The sequence below is a fragment of the Salarias fasciatus genome, chromosome 19 (genome assembly GCF_902148845.1).
Source record: "Salarias fasciatus chromosome 19, fSalaFa1.1, whole genome shotgun sequence".
Lineage (NCBI taxonomy): Eukaryota > Metazoa > Chordata > Actinopteri > Blenniiformes > Blenniidae > Salarias > Salarias fasciatus.
Genome location: NC_043763.1, coordinates 18,587,537 through 18,602,406, shown reverse-complemented (window position 1 = coordinate 18,602,406; position 14,870 = coordinate 18,587,537). Strand labels below are relative to the sequence as shown.

At 41.9% G+C, this 14,870-nt stretch overlaps 1 protein-coding gene across 1 annotated transcript; it reads left to right on the top strand.

The window, feature by feature from the left end:
• The first annotated feature begins 6,472 nt into the window (after positions 1-6,472).
• Positions 6,473-9,564, top strand: LOC115407083 (interferon-inducible GTPase 5-like). Its single transcript, XM_030117444.1, has 3 exons — positions 6,473-6,541; positions 7,076-7,665; positions 8,181-9,564. The coding sequence occupies exons 2-3, from the start codon at positions 7,089-7,091 to the stop codon at positions 8,816-8,818; spliced, it is 1,215 nt and encodes a 404-aa protein (XP_029973304.1). The 5' UTR covers positions 6,473-6,541; positions 7,076-7,088; the 3' UTR covers positions 8,819-9,564.
• The last annotated feature ends 5,306 nt before the right edge of the window (positions 9,565-14,870 follow it).

The window sequence follows — 14,870 nt, the reverse complement described above, 5'->3', positions numbered from 1 at the left end:
TAGAGCCAAATCAACGCATGGAACATATCAACCCATCAAACATAAATCTGATGACAACATTTTCTCTCTCTTCTGTAAGAGAATTATTAATACCAGAGTGTTGGGCCAATTCCTCTGACATCATGCGTAGACCCTGCAGGGATGCTCGACTCCGGTCCTGGAGGGCCGGAGTTTAAAGCCCAGTAAGGAGCCTCAATGCAATCAGGTGTGCTGCAGCAGGGAGAAAACTAAACGTGCAAGACACCGGCCTGAAGTTCCCTACTTCAAGGCCTTTGTGAGAGACTTGTCAGGAGCCACGTAGTTTAGGATAGATATGCAACAGACTGTTCCAGTCATCCTGCAGCCACCACCTTTTACAATCAATACAGAATCCAATGCCATTCTGTTCTTATAAGACATCATAGACGAGGATCTAAAGTAGCTACATTATTCAAATGTTGTCAAGTGCATTATATTTTTTTCCGTTCATCATTCTTGGATGGAGGTTATTAAACGTTTGGGCCTCTCGCCACAAATTGGGTCAGACTACCAGGATTGTGATAACCAACAGGCCTGATTAGATACTGTTACGGCCGGCTCAAAGCCGCAACAAAACGAGGGAGACAGAGACCGGGTAACGTGCGTAAAAGGAAAGTTTAATAAAGTACAGCAAACAAAAGATCCGCTAACATAACCAAAAGGTGAACAGTGGACGCCATCAGGAGCCTGCAGCCGACAAGCGGGAACGGAGCGCCGCAGGAGGAGGTCATCAGGAAGTCCAGAGCCCGCAGCCGGCACTCCCCGTGACCTCCCACCGACCCTGGGTCGTAACAATACCACAACCCAACCTACACCACAGTTTATCATACCTCCTTTGAGACTTGTCCGTCATCGTCCTCACAGTCACTGTCCAGGTCTCTCAGTCATTGTCTTCTGTCAGTCGGAGGCTTTGTACAGGCACGCTGAGTCTTGAGTCAGTTACTGAGTCTGTGTTCATCTGGTCAGACTGTCACACTGTCGTCAGTCACGTGAAGTCAGACTTCTTTAAAGTCATAAATTAGATTGCAAACATCAAAATCTAAATTCGTTTGATCTTAAAAATGTTACTGTGTCCAAGGTCAGTTTGTGAGCTGGTGCAAAACTTGTTTGTTACATTGCAGGAGTCTGTGTTGATAAAGGGAAGCTGTTTGTTCCTGTTGGGCTTGCTCCTTCTGTGCAGTGCTGCTCAGGGAGGCATCCACCCTCTGTGTGTGTGTGTGTGTGTGTGTGTGTGTGTGTGTGTGTGTGTGTCTGTGCGTGTGCGCGCGCGCATGCGTGTGTGCTGTAGGCGGAGGTTCATATGAACAATCACAGGTTGGGACGTAACCCTTCCCATGTTCCCTCCCATCCTTCTTCTTGTAATTGTTTTCTCCATGGAACAACATTTTCTGTTGCCAGTCCTGCTTCTGCCATTTCTGTCATCAGTTCACCTTCCAGTCCCACTGTCGCTGCCCCTATGGATACAGTTATTTATGTTCCTTGTTAATCAGTCGTTCCTATTTGGAAATAAGTATCAGACAGTAGATAATCAGATCACACTCTTGAGTTACAATCATATATTGACACCACTTTGAGATGTGTCACAGAATCAAACTTCACTGGGTTTTTTTTAACAGCCTTTTCAGAGAGTCTCTGAGCATCATCAGCAACCAGGCCAAGCAAAAAAATCAGAATTCTGCAGGTGGAATAACCAGAGAGGCACATTGATAATGGAATTCCAATAAAAAGAAAGAATCTGGATATTTCTTCTGCAGCCATTATTGCTGATCCCATTGCAAGTTGGTTCAACAGATTCTGGATGAGTTGAGGGGTGATTGTTGTTGCTCCTGGTTGTGAAGTCATGACAGCAACAAGAATGGAGTACGGTACACCTGAGGAGTCAGCAAGCCTCTTCAGTGACTTCTCATCAAGCACGAACCCGTTCACATATTCCTTGACAACTTTCTTCACCAAGACCACATCAACAGCGACAGAAAGTCCAGGGATCGGTACAGCTGCTCCATGAAAGGATACAGCAGCGTAATATTTGATTTGTGTTTGGTAAGCATCCTTCTTCTTCTTGATGATCTCCTTGCATCAACAATGCAGTGTTTCTTTGTTTTTTATTTTTTATTTTACTGACACCCAAATAAACCCAAATTTGACCCCTAAACATGCTCCAAAACTCACCAAATTTGGCACACATATCATAAATGGACAAAAAAATTTGAAAATGGAAGAAATAACCTCCTTAACTGCCAGGATGTGCTCTCTAGCGCCACCTAGATACACTAAATGGCTGCCACGTCCAGTAGGAATAAAATCAAGGGATCAATCAGCTGCTCACCCATTCATCCCATCAAGACCAAAAAATCACATACTGACACCCCTGAACTAAATCCAACAGGAAATCTGCAATTTGCCTTTCAAAATAAGATTTTTGCATCAATTTGGTTGTGGCTAAACCTTCACTCTTATCAACAAACCGAGCACATATAAGCTGTCGCCTGTTAAAAACTTGCACTGAACCGCTTGGTCGTATTTTCAACTATATCTTTAACATGTCTCTCTATCTTCAGACTGTGCCATCTCTATGGAAAAAGTCTATTATGGTACCTGTTGCTAAAACAAAAAATCCCAGCACACTGAATGATTTTCGGCTGGTGGCACTGACCTCCACAGTGATGAAACAGTTTGAGAAGTTAGTTAAAACGGAGATACTAGCAAAAACCGAGCACCTACTAGAGCCCCTCCAATCCGATTATAGAAACAATAGAGGTGTTCAAGATGCCACAGCTACTTTACTTAAAGGTGCCTTAAGGAGTTCGCATGTTTTATGCGAAACAGCGCCCCCTGCAGGCCTTGGGCGTAATGCAGCTCAGTGAAAAACTCGTGCTTGTGGCTCGCGTGCACGGGAGAGGGGGACTCCGTCTTCACTCATTTAGTAGCGCTCAAGTAAGATTTAAGTTTCTTTTACCTGGTGGAGTCTGTGCTGGAGTTGTGGCAGTGCTAGAAGCCAGTCTTTTCTTACTTTCTGGAAGATCCTGCTCAGTTGTTGCTCACTAAGCGTCTGGCGGAGTTATGGCGGACAAATCGAAACCTATCCAGCCGGAGCGCGCATTACGTCATTCCTTTCAAATTCTCCCCCAAAAAATGCTGGTGCCGGACCGGCACTGCAACTTTCAAGTGACAATTTAGCGCTGTTAGAGGTACTTCTAATGAATATGTCAGGGCACATTGTACACACCATTAAAAATGTGTAACATATTTATGGTGGAAAATAAATATTTTTAAGGTTGTAAAACTCCTTAATGCACCTTTAAAGGAGTCATATTATGAAAAATTAATATTAAAAAGGTGTCTTTACAGTCATATTGCCTCCCAGAGCCTCTGTATGATCCCCCAGAAGTGAAAAAATTCAGTCACCTCCCTCAATTGTGCACTCCACTTTTAAGGAAATATACACTCAAACACGCAATTCTGAAATCTTCCTCTTGTCGACATCAACAAGAGGAACGCCACTCCCCCCCGGAAGAGGATCCAGCCTTTGGCCGGCCCCCAGATAGGTCGCTCATTTCGGCTGTATTTTTTCATCCATCGCCAGTGTTTTCATAAAGTCAGCTCATCCACCGTCTTCAGGTGGGTCAGCTGACAGTTTTCGCTAACTTAGCCACAATTAGCTCGGATGGGAACGTTGCGGAGCTCCTCTCCCCAGCAGAGAGGCACTTTGGCTTGGCCTCGGCTGTCACGGCGCCTGGGTGCCTGACTTCCAGGGGCCGAGTTGGGGCCGATTGGGTAAACGGCCCGGAGCTGCTGGAAGCTCTGGAGGTCCCGAAGCCGGCGGAGACGCACTGCTCGCGCGCGGCTGCTGGGCCGCTCCTGGATGCCTCTCCTCGCCGGGAGGCTGCGAAGCTCCGGTGCCCAGTGGAGGCGCACTGCGCGCGGGGCAACGCACACCGGCAGCGCCATCCGGATGAAGAGGGCTGCTCCTCTGAGAGGCCGTCGTGCTCTCGATATCACACGAACAACACATGTTATATACAGAAAATAAAAAAACACACCTCATTTCGCTTCTGCAAGGTCGCTCTGCTCGTCCAGCCACATTGATCTGTAATTTATAGTACTTCCAGCAAGGATGAGTACATGGTTTATGTTTTGATCTCAAATGAGTGCTTTTCTATAACCAATAGTTACTTTTGTATGGTTCATTCTATATAAAAACAGTAATTTCCGCGTTTGCTACTGTCTGGGACCCTGTTCAGCTGATTCTCGTGCCTCCCGAGGCGGCGTAATAACAACATACAGAAAAACTTTACATCCGTGAGGTCGTGCATTGTGTTTTATTTTGAAACTTCCGGTGTATTTTCCTGTAAGGTGCTCTCTCAACGACAGTAAATTTAGGAGGTGGGCGTGGCCAGATGCGTTCAAGTTCATCATGGAAAGTAGGCTGTCAAAAACAGGCTGTTCTGAAGAAGACTCCTCAGAGCCACTTTTAAGACCGCTCAAACTCCGAACATAGGACGAATTTGGGGCAAACAAACTTATATACTATGTTTTTGGGCATCCGTGACCTATATGACATGACTGAAAAATAGCATAATAGGTCCACTTTAATCTTGTATACAAGCATCTTGAGGGCAGCAAAAATGATGTCAGATTGCTTTTTTTTTTTATTTTTCATCAGCTTTCAACACGATCCAGCCTCATATCCTAGTAGAGAAACTCATAGACCTGTTTGATCTGGATGCGTGTCTTGTGGGCTAGATTCTTGACTTCCTCAAATAGATCACAACAAGTAAGAGTGAATAGAACATTGTCCAGCCTTCCAGCATCCTCAACCGGTTCACCTCAAGGCTGTGTTCTGTCTGCACTTCTTTACATTTTGTATACTAATGACTGTTGTAGTACTCACACAAACAGATTCATTTTAAAGTACGCAGACGACTCTGTTATAGTCAGCCTGCTCCATGATGAGGTTAGTCACGGCCAGGTACTTGATGATTTTGTATCCTGGTGCGATGAATTCTTTTTACAGATCAACGTTCCTAAAACAAAGGAAGTCTGTATTGACTTCAGACGTGCGACTCGGGTTCCTCATCACAGTGTCGTTCACAGTCAGGGAGTTGAACTGGTGAGCAGTTACAAATATCTGGGCACTATAATAGATAACTCGCTCAAATTTGATGAGAACTGTGACATGCTCTGTAAAAAGGGTCAGCAGCGCCTATTTTGTCTGAGGAAGCTCGCCAAATTCCAGGTAGACAGAAGGCTGATAAAAATGTTTTACTGTGCCTTTATCGAGTCTGTTATTTCCTTTTGTATCCTGTGTTGGTACGGTCACCTTGCTGTCAAGGACAAAAACTCCTTAGGGAAAATTGTGTACATTGCCTCCAAAGCAGCTGGGGTGAAGTTCAGTAGCCTGGAGGAAATTTATAAAATTCAACTGCTTAAGAAAGCCAATAACATTCGCAGAAACGAAACCCACCTTCTGCATCAGGAGTATAAGCTCCTTCCCTCTGGCCTCCGCTTCACTGTCCCTCTAGCTACTAAAATCAGATATAAATTTTCCTTTGTGCCTCTCTCCATCCACGCTTTAAACGCCGAGGAGAAGAGGAAGTAATAGCACATTTACTGATTTCTGTGCTTTTACTATGCAACTACTGTATATTTGCTGACAGTAGTCTGTCATTTTTTACTTACCGGTCTGGAATGCTTCACACAGCTTGGTTTGATGGGCCCACCTTGCTGATCTGTTTCTTATTTGTACTGGAGCTAACTATGCACCGAGGTCTGTAATGCTTTTTATGTTGTCTTATATATTCATGTTATGTATGAATGTGAAGGTACTGCAAACTGAATCGCCTTGCAAGGGACAAATGAATAAACTGAAATCTGAAATCACATGTGACCCGACAGAAGGTCCTTCCACAGACCTCCTTCCAAAAGTCTTCCTCACATTTGGCCAAAATTAATTGATCGGTGAGCAGTTTTCCCCAAAAGAGATATGTTTTTCTGCTGTGTCTCAATTTAGGATCATGAGACTCTTATGACCATGTTTGGACATAGACTGCAGTTAATCAGCTGAGAGCAGCTGTCAATCAAACTGACCAGTCAGTGACTGAAGAGAGGAGTGTTTCTCTCTCTTCTTTTCATTCAGCTTTTCCGCTACGCCTCTGACACCTCAAAAATGTACGACTACCCACGTCTCAGTCGCAGTTCAACAGGTCACGGGGTCCTGATGGAGGAGGCTGTTTACAGCTTTATTTGTAATTGCATTTCCCATTATAACTAAGTCTGCCTTGAAACACGCCGGTCACAAGAATATTAAAAAAAAAAGAAGTGATCTTTATATCAGACAGTGATGAGCTTTTCACTTTCTGTTTCTCTATGATAATTTGGCTTTACCGTAAAGTCTCCTCCTTCTCACTGACTGGTATAAAGATCAGCCCCTTTCTTCCCCAATCATTCTCTGTCCTCCGGGTCTCGATACAATCAATCAGGACAGTGTTTCTGCTCCAGCTTCTGGTCTGTGGAGGAAATCCAGGTGAGTAATATTCAGTCTCATTTTGAATTTTATCAGACAGATTTCTCAAAGAAACAGAAGAAACCATGTCGATGAGGTTGAACTGTAAGGTCAACGTGTTTAAGCTTTATACTTCTCACATGCACAAACTGATGTGAAGCGTAATGTAATGGCAGAGCGATGTCTGTCCCCTTTTATTGGGAAAGTGTGTGTATGTGTGTGTGTGTGTGGGGAGGGGGGGGGGGGGGGGGGGGGGATTGGTGTCTTTAAAAATCTGGGGGGGGACCTGGCCCCTCCATTCCGTCTCCAGTGCCATCACACCATGCATGGTATACACACACACACACACACACACACACACACACACACACACACACACACACACACACGTATACATGCACACACCAATTCACCGACTCTCAATGCCTTGACAATTTGAACATGGTAAAATTAACCATTCAACTGTTCAACTTTTTTCTCTTTGATAGCAAGACGAGTCTGTACCTTGAAATCTTTGTTTATCAAGAAAATGATGGTTATTCCTGTTTTTCTCAGTTCCTAGGAGACCATGGAAGGACAACCGGCCATGGAAGGACAACCGGGCGTCTTTACAAGTGAACAACAAATGGACATTAAAACAGCTATGGAGAAAAGTCTTGCTGAAGGAGTTGCAAAGATCAATGAGTATTTGGAGAAGCAGAAGAACACTCCACTGAACATCGCCATCACTGGAGAATCTGGCTCTGGAAAATCCACCTTCATTAATGCTTTCAGAGACGTAAACGACAGCGATGAAGACGCTGCTCCAACTGGAGTTGTTGAAACCACCACAGAGGTCAAAGCGTATCCTCATCCGAACCTCCCCAATGTCACATTATGGGATCTCCCTGGTGTTGGAACCCCCAACTTCCCAGCTGATGAATACTTGGAGAAGGTTGGATTTGAGAGGTTTGACTTCTTCATCATCATCTCAGCTGCTCGATTCAAAGAAAATGACGTGAAACTCGCTCTGGAGATCAAGAGGATGGGGAAAAAGTTCTACTTTCTTCGTTCCAAGGTCGACTTTGATTTAGCCAATGAGAGAAGAAAAAAAAAATTTGACAGACAGAAGACTCTCAAAGCCATCAAAGAAAACTGCATTAAAGGTAAATACACTTTTTAAACTATGGGTGTAGTGTATTGTGTTCAATAGGTCATGGAGCGATGAGGTTACAGTTAACCCTTTATTCCGAAGTTGGTATAGATGGGGCATATTGTAGGGATGTGTTTGTGTTTGTATGTGGTCTTTAACGGAAACAAATTACAAATAATATGAATAACACTGTACAATTATACAGAAAGGCATAACATAATAGTAAATATTGAAAATATGACTAGAAGTAAGAAAACTTAGTCATGTACAGAAGATACAGCATTATTAAAAGAGCTGCAAAGAGTTAATTGACGTAAACATGATTTCAGATGGATTTGATGGTCTCTTTCTCATGTGAACTTAATCAACTACAAAAAAGTACTAAACAGTATTCAAACCTGAAAAATGACTTGACAAATACAATAATGAGTCAACATAACAGTCTTTCAGAGTTTTTGCTGTTCAAGTCTTTCTAACAAAATGATTTTCTGGTTGTTGTTGTTGTTTTTTGTTTTTTTTTTGACACAGTTCTTCGTGATCAAGGCATTGAGGATCCGCAGGTCTTCCTGGTCTCCAGCGTTAAGCTCCACCTGTTTGATTTCCTTTTGTTACAGCAGACATTAGAGAGAGAGCTTCCTGCACACAAGAGAAACGCTTTTGTGAGTGCTCTGCCCAACATCAGTGAGGAGATCATCAAGAAGAAGAAGGATGCTTACCAAGCAAAAATCAAGTATCATGCTTTGTTGTGTTCAGGTGTAGCTGCTGTACCGATCCCTGGAGTTTCTACCGTTGTTGATATTGCATTGGTGGTGACAGTTGTCAAGGAATATGTGAACGGGTTCAGGCTTGATGAGAAGTCACTGAAGAGTCTTGCTGACTCCTCAGGTGTGCCATACTCTGAGCTTCTTTCTGTCATGACTTCACAACTGGGAGGAACTAAGATCACCCCCGAACTCATCCTGAACCTGTTGAGCCAACTTGCAATGGGATCAGCAGTCATGGTCGCAGAGGAAATCTCCAAATTATTCCTTTTTGTTGGGATTCCAGTATCAATGTGCCTTACTGGTGTTTCCACTTACAGAAGTCTGAATTTTTTTCTCAACCTAGTCGCTGATGATGCTCAGAGAGTGTTTGAAAAGGCTGTTGAAAAAAACAGTGAGGTGTGATTCTGTGACACATCTCAAAGTGATGTGCACTCAAGTTCCTCTGCGCAGATTAAACAGGAGTTAAATACAAGTGTAACCACGAGTGTGTGATCTGATTTGTATGAACTGTATGCAATAAGGGCTACTCATTTGTTGTAAAATGGATTTATGGATCATTGTAATTTTAAATTTCAACACTTGTTACTATTAATGTTGATGCACATGTTGACATTTATTCAAACATCTGAACCAGCATAATCAAAGGATGTTTTCAGATTATGGTGAGATATAATCTGGTTTGATTTTACTGTAGATAAGAAAAACATCAATGACAATCTGTAATTATAGTTTTGTTACTTTTTAATATTTTCTGAGGTTGATTTTTATTACTCATTTAATGGTTAAATGACCTCTAGTGATCCTATTGAGACTGTAAATAAAAATATTTCTATGAGTGTTTTTTCATTGTGTGTATCATGTGAAATTTGCCAGCAGTCATGTAATGAATTTATTTCTATTTTGTTGTAGTTTATGGTATCAGATTGGTTTCAAGAGATGTCTTTGTTTTCTTTGTTGTGGGCACATTGAGGGTCTACAACAGTATCATTCAGATTTTGATGATTTCTCTCAGCTGTCAGTGACTACACTGACTTTCAGAAAAGTAATCAAACTTGAGTAATAATCACAATACACATTTTTGTTTCACAATTTTTGTTCATGCTTCTTTATTACATTATGAAATCATTTATAACCAGAACATACATTTTATTCTGTGAAAATAAAGTGAGTAAGTAAAGTCAGTAGTCGGGGCTCCTTGGCAGTGGGGCGGGGTCGCCGGTGGGGCCTGGATCGGTGGATGGGCTGGGCACCTCGGGCATGCTGCTGCAGGCAGTGTCAGGGTCACGCATTACAAAGTAACATATCGTTACTGTAATGCATTACTTTGTAAATTTGTTGTACTTGATGTCTGTAAAGTGTTACTTTGTAACATGTTACATCTACAATATTGCTTTTTTAAGTAAAGAAATAAAGTAACACATTAAGCTTAAAATATCTGGAACAAAATGATCAAACTACAGAAGCACACTTCTCTGCATTTCTCGAACCGTGTTCATTTCAGTGTAAAGTTCTGATCCTGCACCGCAAGCTTACAGCCCAGCGGAACGATAACCACGATTACCGTTTCATCTCGCTCTGACCTTCATTGACCGCCTGATAGTTAGCTCATGAAGAAGACCACCTGATCACCTAAACACCAAAAGTTCTCCAACTGAAGTCGTATGTGCCCATGATTGCGTCTCTAAATCAGCACTATTACATTGTGAGCAGAGAGAGATTTTGTTCATGAGTGTGATACAGTCGTCATGCAAGGGGTTTCCCTTGTGTTTCCAAAAGACTATATTATGAGACTTTCTTCCAATAGTTTTGCAATATACAATAAACACTATGTAGATGAGGTAAGTGATGATACGACTACATGTGCTGGGGTGTGCTGAGGTAAGACTGAGTGTGTGTGTGTGTGTGTGTGTGTGTGTGTGTGTGTGTGTGTGTGTGTGTGTGTGTTTTGGGGTGCTGATGGGATCTTGCTGTTTTGACATGTCAGCATTATTTTCATTTTTAAAATGTTCACTTAGAATAATGGCGGCATAATCTTCCTCAAACACTCTGATTCATTATTCCTTTTAGAAAATCTTACTTCTGTTTTTTTTGGTTTTCAGATTTCTACTTTTTTTTTTTTTAATTTGCAGCTTCAATTTGTTTTGCTGACTTTATTAGTTTTCATATGATTCACAGGTTGGGATGTGACCTTTACCAAGTTCCCAATAATTCTTCCACTTTTTTTTAACCCAATGTTCTATTGCTGGTTCCTGCATCTGCCATCTGTCATCAGTTCACCTTCCAGTCCCACTTTCACTACCCCTATCGATTTCTTCATTTGTTTTCCTTGCTCATAGCCACTGTGCCAATCAGCAATCAGTGTTAGATCATGTTCACTGATTTTATCCATGGTAAAATTATCTGGCTCTCTCATGTGACTCTTATTCCTTCAGCTTTCTACCTTAAAATGGAGGTTAGTCTTCTCTAGAATGCTCTGCAGCTTCTCCGTCCAGAGTGGTGAGAGTGGAAATATTTGAAATCAATTCTTGTCATGAAATTTGCTACTAGACAGCTTGGCTGTCCTCTCTTGTTAGTGTCTAGTCTTCTCTCCATCAACACTCTGATTTCCAGTGTCTACCTGATACAGATCAAGGTGGAACAGTTTGATGTAGTCAGGATCAAGTAGTTAATCAGTTTAACCAGTTTCTCTTTGATTTACATTAATAATTGTTCCATCTTTGCAGTCTGCACCATTTTATGGTTCAACACCCCACGTGATTTCCTGCCAAACAGAAGTTCAAAGTGTTCAAAGTTCAAAGTTCAAGTTCAAATCCCATTGAGGCCTGGGGAACCTTCCACACTGAAAGCAAGTGAAGCCATTTATCCCAATTGTGTTCATCCTCATGAATGAACTAACGAATCATGGACTTTAAAGTTTTATTCAGTCGCTCCACCAGACCGTCGATCTGATAGAAAATGGTCCAAATACACTTAATAGACAGGTATCTTCCTGCCATTTGAGAAGATCATAAATTTGATTTAAAAACATTTAAAACATGTTTCAAATCTATAAGCTGACGTTCTACAAGGTTAGAGGCCGTCTGCATGGAGCCCAGGGCCTCAACAAATGTGGAGAGGCAACAGTAAATGACTATCATCAGCATAAAAATGGAATTTTTCATTAGGGACATTTCTGCCAAGTGTGTTTATGTAAAACACTGAACACGACTGGGCCCGAAACAGAGCCCTGGAGCACACCAGAAAATACATTTAACAATGTAGAAATACTACCATCAACATGTCCACATTACGTTCTTTCTGACAAATATTAGCAAACCAGCCAACAGCTTGATTTGACAGTAATGTTGTTTTTGGCAGCCTGTTTTGATTTCAGTCTAGTCTTTGTGTCAAATTGTCATTTTAGTTTTTATTAGTTTTAGTCACGTTTATATCCTTTTTTGTCTCGTCAAGTTTTAGTCGGTTAAAAGTCGGAGCATTTTAGTATTATTTTAGTCAGAATAACCAGGGCTATTTTCATCTGGTTTTAATCAACGAAAACTGATGAAATTTTAATCTTTTAGTCAGTTAAAATTGTCTTTTCCTCGCTTTTAGTAATGTAATTCTATTCAACCCAATCAATATAATTTCCTAGGGTTAGAGTTAGTATAATTTCCTTGTATAGTAGACAAACCAGATTTTTCATTTATTGAAACCCATTTCACAAATCAAACATGGTTATTTTACTATTATGTCATTGTTACCTTCAAAACTCAAGAAACACTCATTTTAGACAAGCAGGATTATCTGGTCAACATTATCTCTGTTCTCTGGTTAACATTATTATTAGGTACACACAAAATAAAATAACATAAAGGAATAAAGAAGCATCACGACTGACAAGAAACAAAAGAATATATTCAAGTTCAACATACAGAGAAACCAAGTGCATACATGCAATTCACAACATTGTGTGTGTGTGTGTGTGTGTGTGTGTGTGTGTGTGTGTGTGTGTGTGTGTGTGTTCTTGTATTTCTATCCTTGTCGGGGCCAAATGTCCCCACAAGGATAGCAAAACGTGGAACGACGTGCCTTGTGGGGACCTTTTTCCGGTCCTAAGTAGGAGAAACAGTGTTTTCTTGACCATGTTGTTGTTACTGAAAAAAGTAAAAGTGCAAAAACATTTCTTTAGGGTTAGGCTTTGTTGTGGTGTGGGTTAGGGTCAGGGTAAGGGTCAGGGTTAGGGGCTAGACATGAATGGGAGTCAATGGATGGTCCCCACAAGGATAGAAATACAATACTGTGTGTGTGTGTGTGTGTGTGTGTGTGTGTGTGTGTCTGTGTGTCTTGCTTGTATACTGAAATTTTAAAGTGCAACACAACAGATGACACAGATGGCATACAACAGCAGCAACTGTGTCAACTGTGACCTCCTCCTGGATGTCTTATTTAAAAACTGATCGTCACACATGCCAAAAAAAATAGAGAATCTCAATTATTGTCAAAATACAGTGCAAAATTATATACATATACTATGTTACATCCATAAGACCCACATTTGTCAAGCTATTGTGGTGAGGAGTGACTCTGGTCCTACCCGGCACTGTGAGACAGTCAGCGCCATCGTCTTGTGACCACAGAGAAACTGCGATAAAATTCTGATAGTGACAGTGTTTTCTGGATAAAGTTGCAAACTGATCAAGTTATTGACTGCATTCACATTTCAGAATGACCTTTTAGTAATTGAGTAAAGATCATTTTTGACAGGGCTGACCCTGACTGCACACCACTGCTCACCAATAAATCTACTGTGAGCATATTGAAGACCTTAAGGCCGGTACACACTGTGGGATAATTAGGCTGAATTTTGCCCCCGATCTTCTTCTTCTTCTCCAGCATGATCATGCAAATTTGACAGTGATCATGTAAATATGACCTCTCACCCCTGAGCAGACCAGAAGCAAGCCAGATAGGCCCTCAGGGTACAAACAACCAGCGGCCATCTCAGAGTCCAGATTCCATCCACTCCCCCAGGGAGATTACTTTTGCAACAACACATCATCAGCAGGGTAAAACTAACCTGTCTCTCAACGGTCTAAACCCAGCTCACGTTCCCTATTAGTGGGTGAACAATCCGACGCTTGGTGAATTCTGCTTCACAATGATAGGAAGAGCCCACATCGAAGGATCAAAAAGCGACGTCGCAATGAACGCTTGGTCGCCACAAGCCGGTTATAAGAAGGCCCCGGCCGGGACCCCCGGCAGCCCCAGGGGACCAAGACCAGCAGACGCCGACCCCGCTGAAGAATTTTCTGTCTGGCTTCTTCTTGTGCTCTCTGCAGTGCTGCATGAGGTGTGTGTGTGTGTGTGTGTGTGTGTGTGTGTGTGTGTGTGTGTGTGTGTGTGTGTGTGTGTGTGTGTGTGTGTGTGTGTGTGTTTTAAGAGTAGAGTCTTGCTGTTTTGTCTTGTCAGCATTCTTTTCATTTTGAAAATGTTCAAATGGAACAATGCTGACAGAATCTGCCTGAAACAGTCAGATTCATGTTAGGAAATCTTACTTCTGTTTTTGGATTTTCAGACTTCTACTTTTCTTGTAATTTGCAGTTTCAATTTATTTTGCTGGGCTGCACAATCCCTCCTCTTTTGACTATATCAGTTTTTCATATGAGTTCCAGGTTGGGACGTGACCCTTCCCATGTTGCCAATAATCCTTCTGTTTTTGTTTAACCAAATTTTCTGCTGCCGGTCCCTGCGTCTGCAATTTCAGTCGCCAGTTCACCATTCAATCCCACTGTCACTACCCCTTTGGATACCATTATTTATTTTCCTTGTCCATAGCCGCTGTGTCAATCGAAAATAAGTGTCAGATTGTGTTCTGTGATTTTATCTATGGTCAAATCGACGTGTATCTGGCTATTTCATGTGGTTTATACTGTTTTATTCCTCTTGGTGTGGTTTACTTAATTCATTTTAATGATAACAGCAAATGGGTTCAACAATACAAAACCATTTTCATTAGTTTGGATGAATGGAAGCAGAAGGAAGAATATACTTATCTTGTCTGCCCCTTTTTCTCGCATAGTCATATTGTAGCGACCGTGGGGGCCGCTGGGGGTCGCTGCCCGTATTGACTGTGCCTTCCGCCGCTAGGCAGTATGGGTAGCGGGACTGTTTGGGCCATTTCGGGCCGTTCTGTGTGCTTTGTCGGGTGTATTTGCATTCCGTTTTGTTGTGTTCATGTGTGGATTTATTGTTGTGTGCTGTTGCCACGTTTTCTGTTCCTTTTGTGTTCAAAAGCTGTGCAGCTGGGTTTGGTTGTTTCAACACTAAAGCTCCAGTTTGTTGAACCTAGCATGCATCCTGTTTCTTCGCTGCTGCCACTGCTCATCACACGCCACAATATTTACTAATACAATCATTTGTTTTTAATGAACAACACAACAAAACATATAAACAATAAATTTCATTAAATATAACC